The sequence below is a fragment of the Poecilia formosa genome, unplaced genomic scaffold, assembly GCF_000485575.1.
Source record: "Poecilia formosa unplaced genomic scaffold, Poecilia_formosa-5.1.2 Scaffold7, whole genome shotgun sequence".
In the NCBI taxonomy this organism is placed as follows: Eukaryota; Metazoa; Chordata; class Actinopteri; order Cyprinodontiformes; family Poeciliidae; genus Poecilia; species Poecilia formosa.
The window spans coordinates 4,281,320-4,300,762 of NW_006799946.1; the positions used below are offsets into that span (position 1 = coordinate 4,281,320).

At 40.4% G+C, this 19,443-nt stretch overlaps 2 protein-coding genes across 2 annotated transcripts in view; one reads left to right on the forward strand and one right to left on the reverse strand.

Annotated features, from left to right (window-relative positions):
• Positions 1-230: 230 nt before the first annotated feature.
• Positions 231-6,709, reverse strand: ormdl3 (ORMDL sphingolipid biosynthesis regulator 3). Its single transcript, XM_007572255.2, has 4 exons — positions 6,318-6,709; positions 4,475-4,679; positions 4,032-4,183; positions 231-1,456 (listed from the first exon to the last, which is right to left on the reverse strand). The coding sequence occupies exons 2-4, from the start codon at positions 4,646-4,648 to the stop codon at positions 1,321-1,323; spliced, it is 462 nt and encodes a 153-aa protein (XP_007572317.1). The 5' UTR covers positions 4,649-4,679; positions 6,318-6,709; the 3' UTR covers positions 231-1,320.
• An 11,045-nt stretch (positions 6,710-17,754) lies between these two features.
• wnt3 (wingless-type MMTV integration site family, member 3) overlaps positions 17,755-19,443 on the forward strand; it is a 31,548-nt gene continuing 29,859 nt past the window's right edge. Inside the window, exon 1 of the mRNA XM_016660842.1 lies at positions 17,755-18,206. Coding sequence (XP_016516328.1) covers positions 18,127-18,206 — 80 coding nt within the window. The 5' untranslated portion in view covers positions 17,755-18,126. The remainder of the gene's footprint in view (positions 18,207-19,443) is intronic.

Here is a 19,443-nt window from a genome sequence, read left to right on the forward strand (position 1 = left end):
TACTGTCACAAATGTACAGCTTTATTCCTGTGTAAAATAAGATCGGCTGGTGACAGGCATGGGTCGGCATGAGTTTCTCACAGTATGATCTTTATTCTATGACTTTGGCTGCAACCAAATTTTTCTGAGAGGACAATTTAGTCTTTCTCAAATGCAAAGATGAGGTGTAGGAGCCTTCTTTCAGCCAGCTTACCAGCAGTGGGCACCAACCCGTTGGCATTGGGCTTGCAGTGAAGTTTTGAAACCTCAGATTTTTAAAAACCTTGGTACACCTCAGAGCCTTGCTAGTGATGCTAGCAAGGCTCTGCCAAATTGGAGCTTAATTGGATCTAAAACATGGATTGAATAGAAACATCAAAGAAATCTGGCTATAAATGTTTTTTGTTTTTTTTTGCACAAGACACACAGATGTAAAGAAGATGAAACAACCTAATGTCATAATTCAGAGGAATTTTAATCTGTGCATCTTTGAAGTAAATAAGAAAAACATCTTGAGCAACATGTGGCATTTTGTAATTGGATTACATTCGACTGCTCTGTCAACAGGAACCAGCTGAAGCAAGTACCTCTATCGTTTAAATGCATACCCTTGTTGGTATTTTAATAAAATCTTATCTCTTAACGGAGACCGTGGGTCTGCTGGCCCGTCCCAGACGGCTCACGCATTCTGTGCCAGAGGACTTTGCATACAGGACAAACCAGGACAAGAATTTTCCAAATACGGAAACGGCCAGATAAAAATAAGAGCTGCTCAACTTCCCGGTCTTGACCTCGCGCAGTGCAGTGCAGAGCAGAGCAGAGCGGAGGGGAGCCAAATATAACTTGGTGGTTTCTCGTGTCTCGCCTCTCCAGCAGTTCGCCGGTTCCTCACCGCGTCAGTGTAGCGTTGTTGCTCTCAACCGAAGCCGCAGACCTCAAAAGAGACGAAGCCGCGGCCTTGAGCGAGGCTGAATAAATACAGTAGTGTATCATTAGACAAAAATTTACTTTAAAAACTGCCTCTTAGTGCCAGCGGAGTGAAACAGCACAGACTCGTTTTGTGCATCGGCTACAGAAATGTCAGAAATTCGTCTTCGAAGAAGACCTGAAGCGTTTGTAAACCATTTAGGATGAACCACAGCTTGTTGCAAAGACGACGCGGTCCGCTTGTGCTTTCTCCTCAGAGTCTTGCTGATTGGGAACCGTGGTGGTATCCTCAGCAGGTTTCCTTTATGGAGCACTTGAGTAGAATAAGGTCCTCATCAGAGGCCCATTGGACCGTGTGCTCTAAGCGGTCCAAGGGGGGAACCGTAAACCTCCATCTCTTCTTCTTCCGTGCTGTCAGTACTTGTTAATCCCAAAGATCCGAACGCCGTGCAGCTGCGGCAGTTTGGGAATGAGTACCGTGAGCAAGGACACGGTGTTGACCACAAAATGGACTCTGTCGTACTTTGTGTAGAAGCTGGTTAATATATACCTGAAGCAAAAAGAGAAGCGGAGAAAGGAGATGGAAAATCTGAGTTCAAGGAGTCATCAGGAATATGTTCAACATCACAGATTTTTTTTTTTTTTTTGGCAGAAGTTGACCCTTTTCTGTGCTTAAAAGCTGAAGTTTTGGCCAGATCTGCAAGAAAACAGTAAAAACAGTCTTTCTTTGGGTGACATTTCATGCTGTTTTTAGATTGTACTTCAGAATCATTAGATGCATATTAATTGATTTTAATGCAATTAGCCTTTTTTAGCATAAAAATGTGATTCATTCACACTGGAGGATTTTCTAGCAAGTATGGCCTACCGTCTTACCATTTTATTCAAATGTTAATCCAGATTTTCACTCCAAAAACCCTAATTTTTGGATTGGCAACAAAATTTGCTTTATGTAATGATGAATAATTAATAATTAATTTTTAACAAAAGCAATAATAAAGATAGAATTCCTCTTAGTCAAAATAAAACGTCAGGGAACCGCTTGAATTAATGAGTTACAACAACATTAAATTTCCAATTGGGATCAATAAATAATTTTTGAATTTTGAATATCAGAAATTATTATACAACAAACATTCAGTCTTTCTGTTCTCAGAACACCAGCCTAAAGCGGTGATATTACAGAGCACTTTTCTCTAAAAATACGAAAATGAAAAATACACAAACTGATCAAATCAACCAACTAATGAATAATGACAAGAAAACAAAACAAAATATTGAGAAATAACTAATTTCCAATTAATCAATAATAGTACAACGTTAGAACAGCAATATCACAGTTCAGTAAGGATGTGCAAGTGTTAAATTACTACATGTAACGATGGGAGGGGATTTTCTTTGTTAGCCGTAGCTTCCAAAGAACCAGCAGTTCAGGTGGCTGCGTGTGTGAAGCTGAGCTAACTAACCGCTGAGCTAATGGCTAGGAAAAGACAATGGACACAGTTTGTAAATGTTACATCAGACAGAACTGAAAGCTGACAATTTAACGAAGCCACGTCTAAAACCGTCAATCTGTCGATCTAGCTTTAAAATTCACTCAGGTAACTCAAGACATTTTACAGAGTGTTCCACGTTATGGGACCCGACAGGCAAACGCCTTTCTTCCCCAAGTTCGGAGCAGAAACCAAGAGCTGATTATTGGAACGCAAGGACTATTGCCTGGTGATCTTTTGTGCTTTTTTTTTTTGTTTGTTTGTTTTTTTGTTTTTTGAGTGTGTGGGTCAAGATGTTGCATTTTGCTATAAATCTCAGGGCAGGATGATAAATTGTATCAATCTATTGAAGACAATGGGGAGAAGCACAAATATACAAAAGGTCACTATAGTTCAACACAGATTTAAAAAAAGTGGCAGCAACAAGTCACTTTTTTTTTTTACATTAAAATAAAAGTACAGCTTATTGCATTAATAAAAATCTAGTTTTACTCATATTCATATCAATAATTGAGGAAGTCTTCCATTAACATACCAAGGTATTTATAGGAACTGATCATCTATTTGTCCCTTCCATCCAGGGCAACCACAGCAAGTATATATGCAATCTATTTTTAGAATTGCTTAAAATAAGCAGCTTTGTCTAAAACGGATTTAGAACAAGCTTCAGCTTAAGTATGTTATCCCGAAAGACATTAAAAGCAGCTTGTAAGAGCTTCATGGCCAGTTCGAGAAACAATGCAAAGCAAAGAACGACTATCATAAACATAAAAAAGGTGACAATTTGAATCAGCCACATTTTGATACAAGGTATTTATATCCATATCCACCCCACAGCTACATTTGTAAATAATAAATTACAAAAACATAATGGAAGTAGTCTCATCAAACCTGACAGGCGCAGGTCATTTTGTCCGTTTGCCCTTTTGTATTTATTTATTTTATTTTTTATTTTTTTTGCAGTTTTGGTCTTTTCTGATATAGCTTTTTGCAAACTATAATGTGGCTCGATCTGCCACAGGACATTTAGTGCCGACCCAGCAGCTTTTTGTAGTCATCTTGTTACCTGATATGACGTTCTAATGACACAAAGTACATTTCTACACCTTACTCGTGATCTCATTTATAGCATAATTTCACTTTTAATTAACCATGCAACACTTGGGTGAGAATTGAAAACGCTCTGAGCCGTTGCCTTGGGAACAGCGGCACATTTAAGGCCTCTACAGACTTACAACGTCCTGCACTGTTGTTTCGTTCCCGCGCTGACAAACTACTTCCTGTTGGCGCTGAGTGCAAAACGAGACGACAAATGTGTACAGAAGCACAGTGTACACCTGCAGAGCTGCTCTCATTACAGTATTCTTGCTGAGGCTGCAAATCCGACCCAGGAAACCAAAGTGCCTCCTGTAAACTGAACTCTCATGATAACGAGGGAATAAAAAGCCAGGAAGGCACTTATTGGTGCACCTGCGGAAAACCCAAGTCCTCTGTCAGTTTGTGGATGTGGAGAGTAACCACTGTGATCTACTGGCCCACTTCGCAAGAGTGAAAGGTAGCAGAGAGCAGAAGGAGAAAGAAAACGGATCAAGGGAACCTCAGCAACGAGGGGAGAACGGGTGGATCACTTACAGGACAATGGGCGTGATTGTGAGGAACTTTCGCGAAGCGGTGAACTGCACGCCGTAGTCCATCTGCTCCCAGTGGGTCAGGAGGCGAGCCTTGCCCTGATCCGGGGTCTCGAAGGGAGTCCCTTTGACCGTGTGAAGCAGGAGGTACATGCACTGCAACGAACGCACAGACAACCAGCAAATCAGAGATATTAACAGGAAGAAAACTGGGAAAAATTTGGCTTTTTCTCTAAGTTTGAACTTAAAAACAAGTTTGTGCAAATGGTGAGAGCAACACCTCTGAACATGGCATGTTCATTGTAACCGCTGTCTTAATTTGAACCACCAAACAAACGCTTTCAGAAAAAAAATAAATAAATCACAACTGCTTCGCCATTACCTGTCTCGCTCACAAAAATGTCAAAGCCATACGGTGGACGTAAAGCCCGCTGGAATTCCTCTCACCAGATTGTGGATGAGGTTGGTGAGGGTCCAGACGACTGGGACGCTGACGAAGGGGATGCTGAGCAGGATGATGTGAAGCAAGCCGATGCCCAGGATGTAAGACAGCCAGATGCCCCTGCTGTTCATCACCCGGGTGTTAGGGTTCACCTCGCTGTGCGCCGTGCCCACGTTCATGGCGGCGTGCGCCGACGTCGCTGGGATTTATCTGATACAACATAAACAAAAGTCCAATTGTTCACGGCTATGACTTTTTCTTGGTTGCAGAAGGTAATTATTTGACAATCTTTGTTGATAGATCACAGGACGATGACCCAGAGTCTTATTAGGCATATTCATTTTTTTTTTTTCTTTTTATTCCTATAGAGCTTCAGGGAAACTCTGGGTGAATTGATGAGTAAAGTATGAACTCGTGACACTCGAAATGTGTTAATAAGTAATGATTTTATTCCCAATAGTCCATGCAATATTAATTATTATGTCCTTTTTTTTATTGTGATGAAAAATGATTTGCTATATGCTGCACAGCACTTTGTAAAACATGCATTATAAAACATTTGGTTTTAATGAATCACCAAAGAAAAGAAAATGAAATTCTGGTGATTTTGGGTAAAATTTCTGGCGACAACGTTTTCCAGTTTAACTCATGATCAGGAAGTATATTACATTAAAAACTGGTTTTCTTTTGACTTGTTGGTCAAGTACAAGAAAATCTTTTTTTTAAAACCCTTTTAATTGAAGGCATCTAAACTAAAAACTAAAAAAAACTCTTGAAATTAACAACTGAGTTCCACTTTTTGAATTAATAAAATAAATTAAGTTTTACATAAGAATTTGTTGAAGACCATCATTAAAGCAGTGACTGCTTAGACAGGAGAGCATAACTAATTAATCTTCTGCCTAAACGTTGAATTTCTCAGTGACTCTCTTTGTAAATGTAAGATCTATTAGTCATTCCAGGCGTAAGACAGAGAAGTAAAGGACAGGAGGGTTATCTGGTCGTAGCCTGGGGCTGTGAAACAATCCGTCTCCACATTTGCATTTGGTTGAAACCCTGATCTTAGTTCAGTCAGAATTTACTTACAGTCTACCTAGAAATTAGTACTTTGGAATACGTATGATCTTATACATATTCTGAGCATTCATCTTAATTTATTCCATTTTAGATTACTTTCTTATGAGCACCAGTTACTCCATATATATATATATATTTTTTTTTTTTTGCTAAAATATAAAACGCTGGTATCATTTCAAAGTTTAGAACATTTTGGTCGACACATCTAATAAAATATATTACAAACACTGTGTCCCAATTCTGAACACACCATCTCCACTATGAGGCACGGTGACTGCACCATCATGCATGGGGATCTTTTGTTGTTTTCAAAAGGGACATAACAGCTGGTCAGTGTGTATGGGATTATGGAATGAGTCAAGTTATAGACAGTGGTAAAGAAAACCTGATGCTGCAGATTACTTACATTCAATAAAATAAAACTTAAGTTTGTGGCTGAATGTGAAAAAGTTCAAGGGGCCCTTAAGATGTTTACAATACAAAAAAATTAATAAAAAGCGAGTCTGCCAGGCCATAACAACTTTTTCAGTAACGGAAAAACAGCTTGAAGAGTCACACATGTCAAAGTTTTTGTTGTTATTTCAAAAAGTAACCTATAGAGGCGAGATAAAGTCCTTAGAGAGAGAAAAATAACAACTCACTGCCGTCAGCGAACAGCCGCATCCCAGCATGCTTTCAAACTTACTTTCCTGCAAACTGAATGTCCTCCAGCCAAGGCAGCTGGAGGGAAGATGAGCCGATTTCTCTTCAGTTCAGTGAGTTTCCACTTACCGGGTGGAGAAAGTGGTTGAACTCCGACCTGTCCGGGGGCAACAGTCCGTTATCACTGGTTTTTGTGTGATCTGTGAGCTCAGTTATGTAACCGGGAGAGGTCCGGGTGCTCCCATCTGTCTCTTCCCCGCTCTTCCCGAGCTCCACGCGGCCGCTCAGAGTAGAACCATCCGCTCGGAGAGACGCAGCTCAGCGATGCTCCGCTTCCCGCACACCGTCCTCCACGCCAGCTGGTGACAACACGGCACGGTCCACAAAGAGCCCGTCACCGACACATTCACTCTCACGGGCGCATGTCCTCGCGGAGGCTTCGCTCATCGCATTTTGCAGCGGTTGGCTGGCCGGTGTCACGTGGGGTGAGTCGAGCAATGAGCGCTTGCTACGGTGAGCCGTCGTGGACGACGCCCCCTTCACGTAATCCAAGAGAGGTGGGATTAAGAAAAATGAGTGTCGTTCAGGGCAGACATAAATTATATTATTTTATGTACAGAACTTTGTGTGATTTTTTTTGTATGTGTGTGCGTGCGTGCGTGTGTGTGTGTGTAAACAACAATTTCTCAGTTCAAATTTATTTATTAATTTTTTTAACTAGTTTTTGAGCTACTATGAGAGCTAAAGCTCTAGTATTACGTTGTAGTGTTCCTTCATTCATACATTTTCTAACCCATTTCCATTTTCAAACTTTTAGTTTAAAGGTGATATTTCTACAGAGATGAATAGATGGATGGTAAGTACTAATACATAGTGGGGTGGATGGTTAAATGAATGAATGGACATACATAAACTGAGTAAGTAGTATGGTGCAAAAAGCCTTACAGTGAATATTTGATGATCTCTTCAACTGCTGTTGCAACAGTTTATATCATATAGTGGCTTATCAATGAAGGGTCACCAGGTAAATCATTCAACAAATGTCCTGTGCATGTGTTCTCATCCCATTGGATCAGCATCAAATACACTGGAAGAAATTGACCTTTTAAAGAAGGGGCATCATGCATTTTTTCAGTCACATATCGTGCCATTTTATAGCATAATCAGGTAACTATGTTACCTGCAATTATTTTGAAAATGTTGCATATATCAAAAACAATTTTGACTTTGCATCGTAGCCATATATGGTGCCTTGAGATTAGCCTCTGTCTCTTTAAGATCCTCCTAACCTTTCCAACACTCCCCGTTCACCACATCGTCACAACAATGCTTTTCCATGCTGTAGGTTGATGCTGTTCACAACTGTTTTTAAGTGTGCGGTGGTTTGTATGACAAGCTAAGCAGAGGTTCCACCAGGTCCTTCCCAACTGCTGCTGCCGCTAGTCTGGTGGAGCTGTGAGGAAGAGGTTCAGGGTGGGGGCAGGGCTGTTGGGTCGATTGGGAGGTAGCCCTTTTGTTCAAGATCTAACAAAGAGAGACTGAGGGTGACCAAGCATCAACAAATAACAAAAATGTACATCATATGATGTCTTTCTATTCTAAATGTCCAATTCAACGTGTTGATGAGGTGTGCATTGACAAAGTTTCCATTCCCCTTTAATTTTAAAGTAATAGCTGCAAGATTCTCAAAACATTTTAAAGCTGATCGTCACATTATTCAAGACTGCATTTTATGTTTTAGAAAATCTTTGTTTTGTTACGGCAATTCACCCAATGTGACAGGTACAAAGTATCAAATTTTGTCTCAGACTATAGCTTCTTTCTGAGTTAATTAAGTTATGATGACAATATTTGTCAGGGAATTGCGTTTTTGATTGGAGCTTTGTTGGAGTAGGGCACCCTTTACTCCTTATGTAGCTAATGTAAGAGAGGACCTTGCTGGAGGTTAAAAAAAAATAAAAATAAAAGACTGACAAGCTTGATCCTCCGCTCCCAAAATTGAAGAACAAGATTCAAAAATAAGTCCAAATGCTAATTTAGGCCCACAGTAGCCCGAGGCCTAAAATGCTAAAGTATGTTCTGCTTGCATGCAGTGTTACATGAGACCTATTGTTTCTAAGAGTACGCCCCGAGTTGTGTGGCATCAAACAGGTTTGACTGGCTGACAGAGAACCATCTCTCATGTTCACATTGCCTCAGGTGTATTAGACGTGTAAGCTATGTAAACTTAGAGCTCTAGTAAATGTGAGCCCCAGATGACAGTGGTATGAAATCATAATTGGCAATGGGACAAAGGGAAACATTTTTTTTGGAAATGTTAAAATACACATGAAGGGGAGACTAGTAAGTCTTTGATGTCTTTGATCCTAAAATATTGCTATTTGCCTAAAAGTCAGAATTTTCGCTTGCAACTATTGTTCTAAGATGCTGGTGGAACAACTAAACAACTCTGCTTCAGATAAGACTTAAAAATTTAGCAATTCATTTCTCTTAAGGTAAACTGTATGCAGATTTAAAACTGAAAAAAAAGTAATGTTACATGTTACAGTTATTAAAAGAAGAAAGTTCACTCTTTCTCATTTCTAAGATCTCCTATATTCAAGATGCAAAATGTATAAGTCTAACCTAAACTGTGCAAAAACACACAATAACAGCGGTCTCTTCTTTCAGAGGCTTCTTCAAATATGCTGTAATATAGACTGCTACAGGGGACATTAACTTCACACAGCCATCAGCATCTACAACAACTCTTTCAAGAAAATGTCATAATATACACTGAAACATTTAGTTTGTGTATTAATACAGTTTATTTTTATTTTTGACTTGAAAAGCTTTTATACTGTCGTTATCTATCAAACCGAAATTAGGCTAAGGTGGATAAGGACTGTGTAAAGAAACACTTCTACCCCTGCTGCTGCCACCTGATTATTTTTTTTTTCAAATCTGCAGTCTATTAGATGTTCTTAGATGAGAAACATTTTAACCAGTTTGAACTTTACTGCAGATAATCTGTCGGATTCAAGTCTGTAAAGCTGTAGCTGTATGTAAATATCAGAAAAATCTCATTCCAGTCATGTATTTCACTCTTGATATCCAAAAAGACTTCAGATTTTCTTTGCCATCACAATCACAGGACTCTGACTGCAGGAGACCAGCAGATGTCACCAATAACCCACAGATCTGATCATGATCTTCGTCCCTGTCTGTTTTTCCACACTGCAAATGTTTCTCTGTAATCCTTGCTTATTGGAACAAACTATTGTAGAAAAGCCTCTTTCCCCCCCCATCTTATAATTTGAGAAACTTACAGAGTAATTATCTTGTGTCTCTTGTGTGTTTTAACAATCATGAAAAACTAAAATACATCTATTGAGCATTATGTCGAAAATAAAACTGCTTTTCTTTAGTGCCATATATTTTGTTTGATATTTAATTCTAAATAGTAAAAATATACAGTAGCAACAATGTTAAGTAAAGAAAAAAAGTTATAATTCTAGAAACTTATAAAGAAGAAAAAAAAAGAAAATTTAAATACATTTGAATATGGTCTACTGTAGGCATTAGTGCACAAAAGTGTGAAGCATCCAATTAAAATTGTAACCAAGCAATGCTGGAAGAAAGTTTACCTAAATGCAGAACTATTTGGCTGTTTTTTGTTTGTTTGTTTTTTTTGTTTAATGTGTCAGTCAATGGTGCTGGGGATTTCTACACGGGTTGTGACAGGAATGACACTTGGAGGGGATTTCTCTCCAGCAGGGGTGGACTTGTGACCCAGACAGGCTAGGATGATAGCCTCGCTGGAAAAGGCTGATGCAGGGAGTCCATTATTGGCCCCGGAGGAAGCTGAGGATTAGAACACCAAAGAATTTCAATAAAAGAAGTGTCTGTTTGGCGGTAGGGGAGGGGCAGGAGGACGGTGAAGATGAGGTGGCGGGGGGTCCCCTCATTGTCCCCGTGGTGATTGAGAGCAAGAGGAGGGGAGTGGGATGGCATTGTGTTCGCAGCTTCTCTGAAGAAGCTGGTTATTAGGGGGGATGGCTAAAAGAGGGGTGAGAGATGGGGAGGCTGTTGACTCTTCATCTTGTGTGAACAAAGTCCCTGGCACATAGCCCTCTTATCTCACTCTGTCCCGGACTCCCTTGTTTATGAGTCCCCGTCGGGGTAAGGGGAGGGACCCCCACTAACTCCAGCTTGCACGGCCACACATTGTAGAGCTTAAGTGCCCTTTAATTAGGCAGCCCCAGTGTCCGGCCGAAGACCGCTGCGGGTTTGGGCATTATGTCGAGCGGCTCACACGGCGACTCAAACTATGGAGCGATGGAGTGTTTGCTGCTCTAATGAAAAAGATTTATTTGGGGGGCTGAACTCTTGTCATCTGTCCTAAAAAGTCCAGACAAAGGCATTTGTGTTATCTTTAACAGTGTTCCATTTCCAGGAGACGGGTCTCCGAACCGCCGAGTGGCGTATCACTTCCAAATCTCAATACAGTCACAACAATAAACACAATTTACATCCTACAGCAGAACACGTCGCCAGATTGGGCTTCACTACCGTCATCAGGTATTAATTACTGAGAATTGCTCAACAGATGGAAGCAACATGAATCAACCAAGACTCCGGCTCATGGCTGAATCCGCTCTAAAGTCCATAGATGAGTAGGCTTCTTCCTCAAACTCAGTCAAACTCTCGCAAAATTGCCACTGAGATTTAGCACAATTCTTTATCACAAACATACAAAGCACAGGATCCGGAGCATAAAGGAGGGAGGTGGACGAGAGGTACTGGGAATTTGCTGAGCTACTCCAACAAAATGAGTAATTCCTGGATGCTCCTTTGTGTGAGGAGCTTACACGATGAGAGCACTGAAAAGAGGAAGGAAAAGAGTAAAATATAGTGAAAGATGGAAAGAAAGACAGACAGAGAGGACTGATGAAAAGGGCGGGATTGGGTATGTTCAGAAACTTTCTCGCAACAGCCTCAGTGTACTTAAATACCCTCCTAATCCTGGTTTTATTGGCTGCCTGTGTCCAGCCATGCTATTCGGATTGAGTAGGATTGGTAGAGAGGTGGGGGGCTTAACACATGTCCTTCTTTGTGGTAATACGCTGATTAGGCCTAAGAAAGAGCCGGACCTGGTTATGGCCTTTCTCAGGTCACCCTAGAAACCGGCACGGTAGGGGACCCCAGTGTTTGCCTCCCCCCCTCGCCCCCCTTTCTCACAGACTGCGGTCTTCTTTTGCAGATATTTCTAAAAAACCTCACCACAAGCGCTGTTCGTTTCCAGCGACATGGAGCTCAGTTGCTGTTGCCTTTCCAGGCATTTTTGCGTTGCACTTGCAGCCTCGACCTGGGAAATGTGGTCTCAATGTTGTTCGGATTCAGACCGCAGACTGATTCCTTCGCCTGTACTCATAAATAAGACCACTGACATTCTCCTAACCTACCCTTGGCCCTCAAATCACTGTCTGTCGCTCCCACACAGCAGCTGTCATCCAAAGCTGAGCTCTGCACATTTCTGACGATGCTGTAACACACAACAGTGTTCATAATCAAAAACAGACGCGCCTCATTGTCAGCACCGCATTGACAATACCACATGTTGACTTGAGAGGGTGAAAAACGATTGGTTATAAAGGAGAATACTCCTGCCACAGCTGGTTATAGGGAGCTTTATACGTGTTACACCAGGACGTCGATCTGTTTCTACCAAATTTACCCCCCACATTCACAGAAATAGGCGGTAGGTCGAAGGCTACTCAGTCAGTGCCCGTTTTCCAACCAAACTTCTTTGTTACGGGGAAATGAAACACCAAGTGGGCGGCTGATGGGCTGACTTCTAAGCTATGGTAACTGGGCTCTTTCCCTGCAATAGGCACGCAATCTATTCTGCGGAAAGCAAACACCCTGCTCCTGCTCAGCGACCCTCTTGGTTCACGTAGCAAAGGTTCCAGAGGATGCCATCAGAAGGACAGAGGCCCTGTGGCATCGCAACAGAGAGACCTGAGCAGTTTTCCTGAAGTATTACAGGAGAAGTTGCATGATAACTCGTCGATGATGAGAAAATGCGGAAACAATTTATAAAATTCAGTTTTTTAAAAATATTACGACATGTGAATATTGAATTAAAAATATATTTAACCTTTCTAGAAATACATTTTCCCCCTTAAAATGGTTAAAATTGCATACAGAAGTAAAAAAAAAAATAATTAGATAAACATACTTATTCTGCATTTTATTCTTTAAACTTCAGACAGTTTGTTATATTCATTGAAGTAAGACTGAACAACCACAGTGAGAGTCAAAAAGCTGCCAGAGGCCTTGTGGATAGTAGCAGTTTATGTGTCTGTTGAGTGATAATAGAGTGGCTGGCTTATTTAAGGAATTTTACATGAGTCATTTAATTGAGTGAAAAATAATAAGCAGGTGAAGTACATCCAAAACATTGTCTACATGCCTAGGTCTGGTTGACCAAACAAACTCACCCGCATAGTAAACGCACAATGCAAAAATGAATCTCTAAAAATTCTAGAACGTTATCACAGAACTTACAGCGGGCTTTTACAATGGTGACATTAAAGTGTATTCGTCTGTACAATCAGAGAGCGACTCCACAAGTGTAATTTTATAAGTGGGTAAGCTTTGCTCTCTAAAAAAATCCATGAAGAATAGATTGAAGTTTGCCAGAGAAAATGTAGCCAAATGCCAGGATTTCTAGAAAAAATGGGTCACCAGAACAGTTACAATCTTTTTATATAAACCAAACACACAGTATTGCAAAGCATAATAGTGGAAGTGTCATGCTTTGGTGGTGCTTTTGCTGCAACAGCTCACGTCACATACAAAAGCCACCATGAGTTCCACTGGGTATTACAGAGAAATATTTGAGTCATTCTGTAAAAATAAATAAACCTAAAGTACAACTGGAACCAGCTACATGACAATGACCCAAAAAAAATGACAGTAATTCCACCAAGGACTGGCTAAGAGTGAAAAGTCCTGGGCATACTCAAAGTTCACAATTCTGCTCTGATTAAGATGTTGGAAAAGGGCTTTACATGCAATAAACACCTCAAACGCATCACTGCTGAAATTGATTGGTGGGACAAAATTTCCAACTAGTGACTCACCGAAGTTGAACTCATTACAGGTCAACTTTTTCTTCACATAAAAAACACATCTTGTGAATATCTCTTGTTCAATTAATAGAACAAGATATGTTTTTGATGCTTTATGTTGAGTAAATCACTTGACTATTTTTGTAAATTAAAAATTAAATTAGATCCACCCATCCATCATCTTACACCCTTTTCCCTAGTGAGTTTGTGAGGGGTGCTGGTGCCTATCTCCAGCGGTCACTGGGAGAGAGGCGGATGACACCCTGGACAGATCGCCAGCGCAGCGCAGATTAAACTAGACATAAAACGTTTCTTTAAAAAGAAGAGAATATTTAATGCATTGCATCATTTTAAGGATTTCCTACATGTATGATCCTCGTACTTTTTAATGGTAAAATTCAGTGAAGCGAGACAGTTTAACTACACAAATTCAATTATTTATCTCAAAATTCCTAATGCTGCAAAATAATACTGTTTTAAACAACCTGATCCAATTGGTACCAGTACCGCTAAAAAGTGAGAGTTAACTCTCCCTGGTGGTATGAAAAAGCTAATGGTCAACCATCTCATACTGTGATTTGACCTAATTATTGTTTGTGCTGAGTGATGAATTTAGAGACAGTGATTTTCTGATATTTTAATACAACTTTTTGTTAGCATTGACACTCAGGATTCAAAGTTTTGTGTATTTTTTATTTATTTATTTATTTATTTATTCATTTATTTATTTATTTTTTATCGCAAATTAGTTAGATCAAAAACTAAGCTATATCCAGATTTTGATGGCTTCAATGAATCAACCCAAGCCCACAGTAAACCGTTTCTTTCCTTGGTCCTGACTCAAAGTTGTTGCTGAGATATAAACTGTTTATTGGTGCCAGACCTAGATTTTGCAGTGTTGAAAATAGAAAGAACTAGTGGAAAGATCCCATTAGCACCCACTTTAACATTGCAACCAGTTTGATCAAATAAAGTTATCTGATTTTCAATAAATCAATTAAAATACGTCTGTCAAGTCCAAATTCTGTCAGTGTTTATGTTTGGCCTTCATCTAACAAAAAGGAGTCAACATCTCTGACTTTTTTTTTGTAAGAAGCTTACAATATTATTTTGGTGGCAATAAACAATAGATGGATGCTTTACCAACCCTAGTTGGGGAATCTGGTTTGGTATTTAATTGATTAATAATTGATATTTGTTGTGTATTGATGATTTTGATGGCGCCATTTGACAAAAGGCACTGTTTATTTCCTTCTTGTTTTACTTTTTTTATTTTTTATTTTTGCTAAAATCTTCTATACAAATAAACCTGACTTGATTCAACACAGCACTGAAAAATAAGGTTTTAAAAAGTAAAAACTTAAATCTATGAATTTATTCAAAACAAAGGACAAAAATGTACAACGTTTAGCTGCCTTGGCCTTGTGAATACCTGAAAGTCTGCTTAACCGACACAAAAATTATAGCCCGTTTATTTTGAGATAGGTCACATTCTTTCATAGTGTTTTGGGGGGAAAAAAATATGAAAAAGAAGCTAAAGTGGTTCGAAGAAAATTGATTTCAACTAGAATGTGTTCAGAGAATATTTAATGTGCCCTTAAAATTACTGTTAGAAAATTTAACACACATCAAATTATATGTAGAGAGAGAATTTAAAGCTTACCTGTTGATTGATTATGATGGGAAAGAAGAGCCTGCTGAGTCATGTGAGAACCAGAAACCTGAAAAATGCTTATGATCACTGGTTGCCATGGCGATTCCCACCTTTATTGGCGAAGGAGGGCGCATTGTATCAAATACAGAAACGGAAAAAGTGACTCTCAGACAAGCAGTCACTGTGCTACAACTCTCAGGCATATTGAAAACAAATGTTGAACCCTTAATGATAGAACCTTGTTGCTGTCCACATGTTTAAATATGTATGCAATATTTAATAAAGGTAGTTAAAAGCTTTCTAACTTCCACCTTTGAGACAGAAATTCTGAGCTAAAGTCTAATAGAAGTAAGTTCTGCAGTCTGTGGTAATTTAATCAAAAAATGTTTTCCCTGTAAAAGTAGAAGAAGACAAAAATAACCAGAATTTGATTGAGTTGTATGCGTGGATGTGAAACGCCAGGAATTTAAAACAAAAAGTATTAAAAGTTTGTTAGGGTCAAACTCTAGTCAATATGAAATCTTCTGTCTGAAGTTGAACATTTATGATTGAATTAAAAAAAATAATAATAATAATAATTTGAACTGTGACTGTGTAAACTCTGTAAAAGGCCTCAAAGTGCCAATTCAGTCCAGTAAAGCACCATTTCCTGTCTTCATTAAACTTTTAAATTATGCATCTGCTGTGAAGCACAACTGGGGTGTAGAATCAAAATCTACAAAACAAATATAGTGTGCATTTGTATTCAGCCCTTTTATTCTGACACCCACAATGAACTGTAATGAAATGAACTCCCTTCAGAAATGAACTAGCCAATTATAGAGTCAATCTTTGTGTAATTCAATCTTAGTATAAATCCCTCTGTTCAGTGAAGGCATCAGTTTTGTTGGACAACATTAGAGAGCAAACACCATCACGAAGAGGAAGTCAGCAGACAGATCAGGGATAAAGCTGTGGAGAGGTTTAAAGCAGAACTGGATTATAAAACATTATCCAAAGCTTTGAACATTTTGCACTGAATTGTTCTAAATATGATTAGATATTAGAGAGGCTGGCACAATGTCTGTCGGCCTTATTCAGGAAAGTAGCAAAGAAGCCCAATGTAACTGCAGAGATCTACAACTCAGATATGGGAATCTGTTTACAGGACAACTACTGTCAGTCATGCACTTCACACATCTGGATTTTACAAAAGACTGGCAAAAAAAATAAATAAAATAAAATAACTTTTTTGACCAACATGCAAAACATGATGCAGAATAAAATTAAGACTGCGTGGTGGTCATGGTGGTGATGGTGGTGATGGTGGTAGCCCCAGCATCATTCTGTTAGGAATATCTTCCTCCACGGGAAAAGGGAAACTGATCAACAGACAGAAAGATGGATGTAGCAAAATATAGGACAATCCTGAGCGGAAAATTGACAACGTCTTTTAGCTGGGTGACAGATTCAGCTTGAAGCACAACAACAACAACAACAAAAACACAGAAATTCAGACAGAGCTACAAAGGAAAGTTTTGGATCAAATACTGGCCAGGTTCAGTCCTCTGGAGTTTCAAGAAAGACCTGACATTCATTCTCAGAGAGTTTCATGGGCGATATACTTTAACTGCAGAGACATGGCTACGCAACGTTACAGATAATGATTTGCATAAACCTTTGAGATCATCGTTTCACAGTGTTGCTTGACCATCACATAAAACCCCCGATGAATTACTTCATTTAAGATTGTGGCTGTAATGTGACAAACTGTGGAAAAAGCCACGGCGGTTGAGGCACCGCGTGCCAGTCACTGCGACCGATTTGATAATCCAGATAAGTCATCCGTACAGCCGCCGTCCTTTGATCTTTGTCTGGGTATCTTGTTTGCATTCGTCCTGATCAGTTTCCTTGTGGGTTTATCTCCTGCATGTTCTCTTCAGGCTAAGATCATCTCAAGTGTCCCACCCTCCTCCTTCACCCTCTGCCTCCCTCCCCATCGCCCCCCGCAGCCCCCTCTCACTCTGTCCCACGGCTGCTCACCTCACAGCCCATCAGAATGACAATAGTATTGATGTAAAATGTGTCGCCTTTGGGCCGCTGGAGCACATAACCCCTGCGTGCCTGGCCCAGCCACCTCTCTGCCGTTTTATGGCTTTATTGTGGGGACCCCTTTCATGCCCTCTTCTTCAGGCGGGTTTTGGAGGATAACAGTTTGGAAAATTCCCCCCGCCGTTAGGTCTGCACAGGAGCGGGATACGTGCGTGAGAGTTGCAGCGGTTATATCCGGATCAATTAGTCAGGGCACAAGCTTCTGAAAAACAAAACGAAACAAAGAAAAAATACAAATCAGTGTCAGCATGTGTGTCAGCAGGTACTGCCAAGCTTCCTCCCAAGTTCTCATCACCTGCCTCCGGCCACTTTCTAGGGGGATTTTTTTATTTTATTTTTTTCCTGATCACAGATTAAACAAGTTGAGCAACAACTCCACTTTACCTTTTTTTTCCATGTTGTCCCTCCCTATGCCTCCCTCCCTCTCGCTCTCTTTTCGCACTCTATCCTTTCTCTTCCACATTACCAGGGGGTGGCGTGTGATTGACAGATGGGAACGAATAATAATTTTTTTTCGTAACCTAAGGCCATCTCCTGTGATTGGCTTGCCAGCTGACATCTCCAAACCTCATCCTACAATCCATCCACCCTCCCCCCCCCACCACACCTCCCCCCCCCCTCCTCCTTCACCTCCCACCCCACACCCTCCAACACCACCTACATCTCCACCCCACCCGCCCTCCACTTTAATATCGGGCCTGTGGATGAGGCATCCTGAGGGAGAAAAAAGTCGGGAGAGAGAGGAAAAGATATCTACCTTAGGGAAGAACCTCAGAGAGAGGGAGGGAAGGAGAGGACGGGTAGGAGCGTGTGCATGAGTGTAAGAGACACTTATTCTCTTAACTACTTGGAGACAGACACACTTTCCTGGCCCGACTCAAAGAAAGAGAGGGGGGAAAAAAAACAGGAGGAAGATTTTTTTTTCTTTTTTTTTTGTGTGTGTCAAATATTTTAATTTCCCCCCTTCATTCAACAATTAAGCTACTCCAGAAGCTCTTCATCCTGGAAACTCTTCTTCACTGCCTATTGCAAGTTCTGTGTATTGATCCACTTACACACACTTGACAAGGCTTACCTCATGGATTTGTATCTGATTGGATATTTGCTGTGTGTGTGGTTGTCCAGCTCACGGGTGCTCGGAGGCTATCCCATCTGGTGGTGAGTAAAACATTTAAAATAACAACAACCATTCACACTTTTAAGGCATCAGACTGTCAGTCTATTTGGTCAAATGATCATTTTCTGAAGGGTGCAAACTTTCAGTCGACTGCGTGGAAAAATGTTCTCCGGCCCAGTCCAAAGAATCTTAACCTCAAATACTAGTGCAACGGAAAAGGTTTGCCGTGCTTTTTCCCCCTCCACACTCTGGTCCATTTATCATTATGGAGCGTGTTGTTATAAAAAGGATTAATTTTACTTCTGGGAACATCTAAATTATTCTAAATTATATTTGGCCTTTTAACTTACGTAAATAAATTTGTGAGGGTTCACCAGCTCACCGAGGAAGGCAACACATGATGCCAGTTGTTTTTGTTTTTTTCTAAATGCATGCTCTTAAGGGAAAGTCAGACTTCTTCATAGTTTTCTCAAACAGCCGCAGGCACTGTTTAAGGTTGCGCTTTGATTGTCTATAGTGTGTCGCCACTTAACATTTAACATCCCCTGAAATATTATTTTTCAACTAATCCAGACATTTAGAGAAGAAACTGTGGCTACATTCAAATTTTTTTTAATCTTATTTGTGGTTTTGACCAAGCATGTTTTTCATCCCAGTCGCATGTTAGACTTGACCACATTTTTTTTCTTTCTCTTTCCATTATTTGCTAAAGTAACCAGCACAAAGCTGAAGTTTGTGGGTTTGTTTCTGACGCCTTTTGACATATACCGTGTATATATTTTTAAAACTGACAGATTAAACACAAAAACAAATCTATGAACTTTTAACCTCCTTATCTGGTCTTTTGTAACATAAACAAGCCCCCGCGTACGACAGAGCTCCGTGTCTTTTGGCCCACCGTGCAGAACTTGTCAGAGTTACCAGTAGCCCGACCAGCATGCGGTCCCCGCTGCGGTGGCGTCCAAACCGCGAGCATCTTCTTCTGGTTTCGTTTACAGAGCTAGACAGCTGCCAAGCACACAGGCCACAGGGCTGAGGCGTTAATGGGAGAGAGGACTTGACGCCCACGCCTGGCTTCAGCGACAGTCACAAGACAACAGTGACAAAGAGCTCGGGATCCTCTCCATGTGAATTACCTGCAGCTGTTCTCTTCAAGGGGCTTACATGACACTGGTGTACTGTTTTGAGCCCAAACAATGCAGACTCACCTTTGATTTGGGTGCCGAATTTTGACGTGTAGGAGGTGTGGGGGAGGAGAGAGAAGGGGTGGGAGGGGGG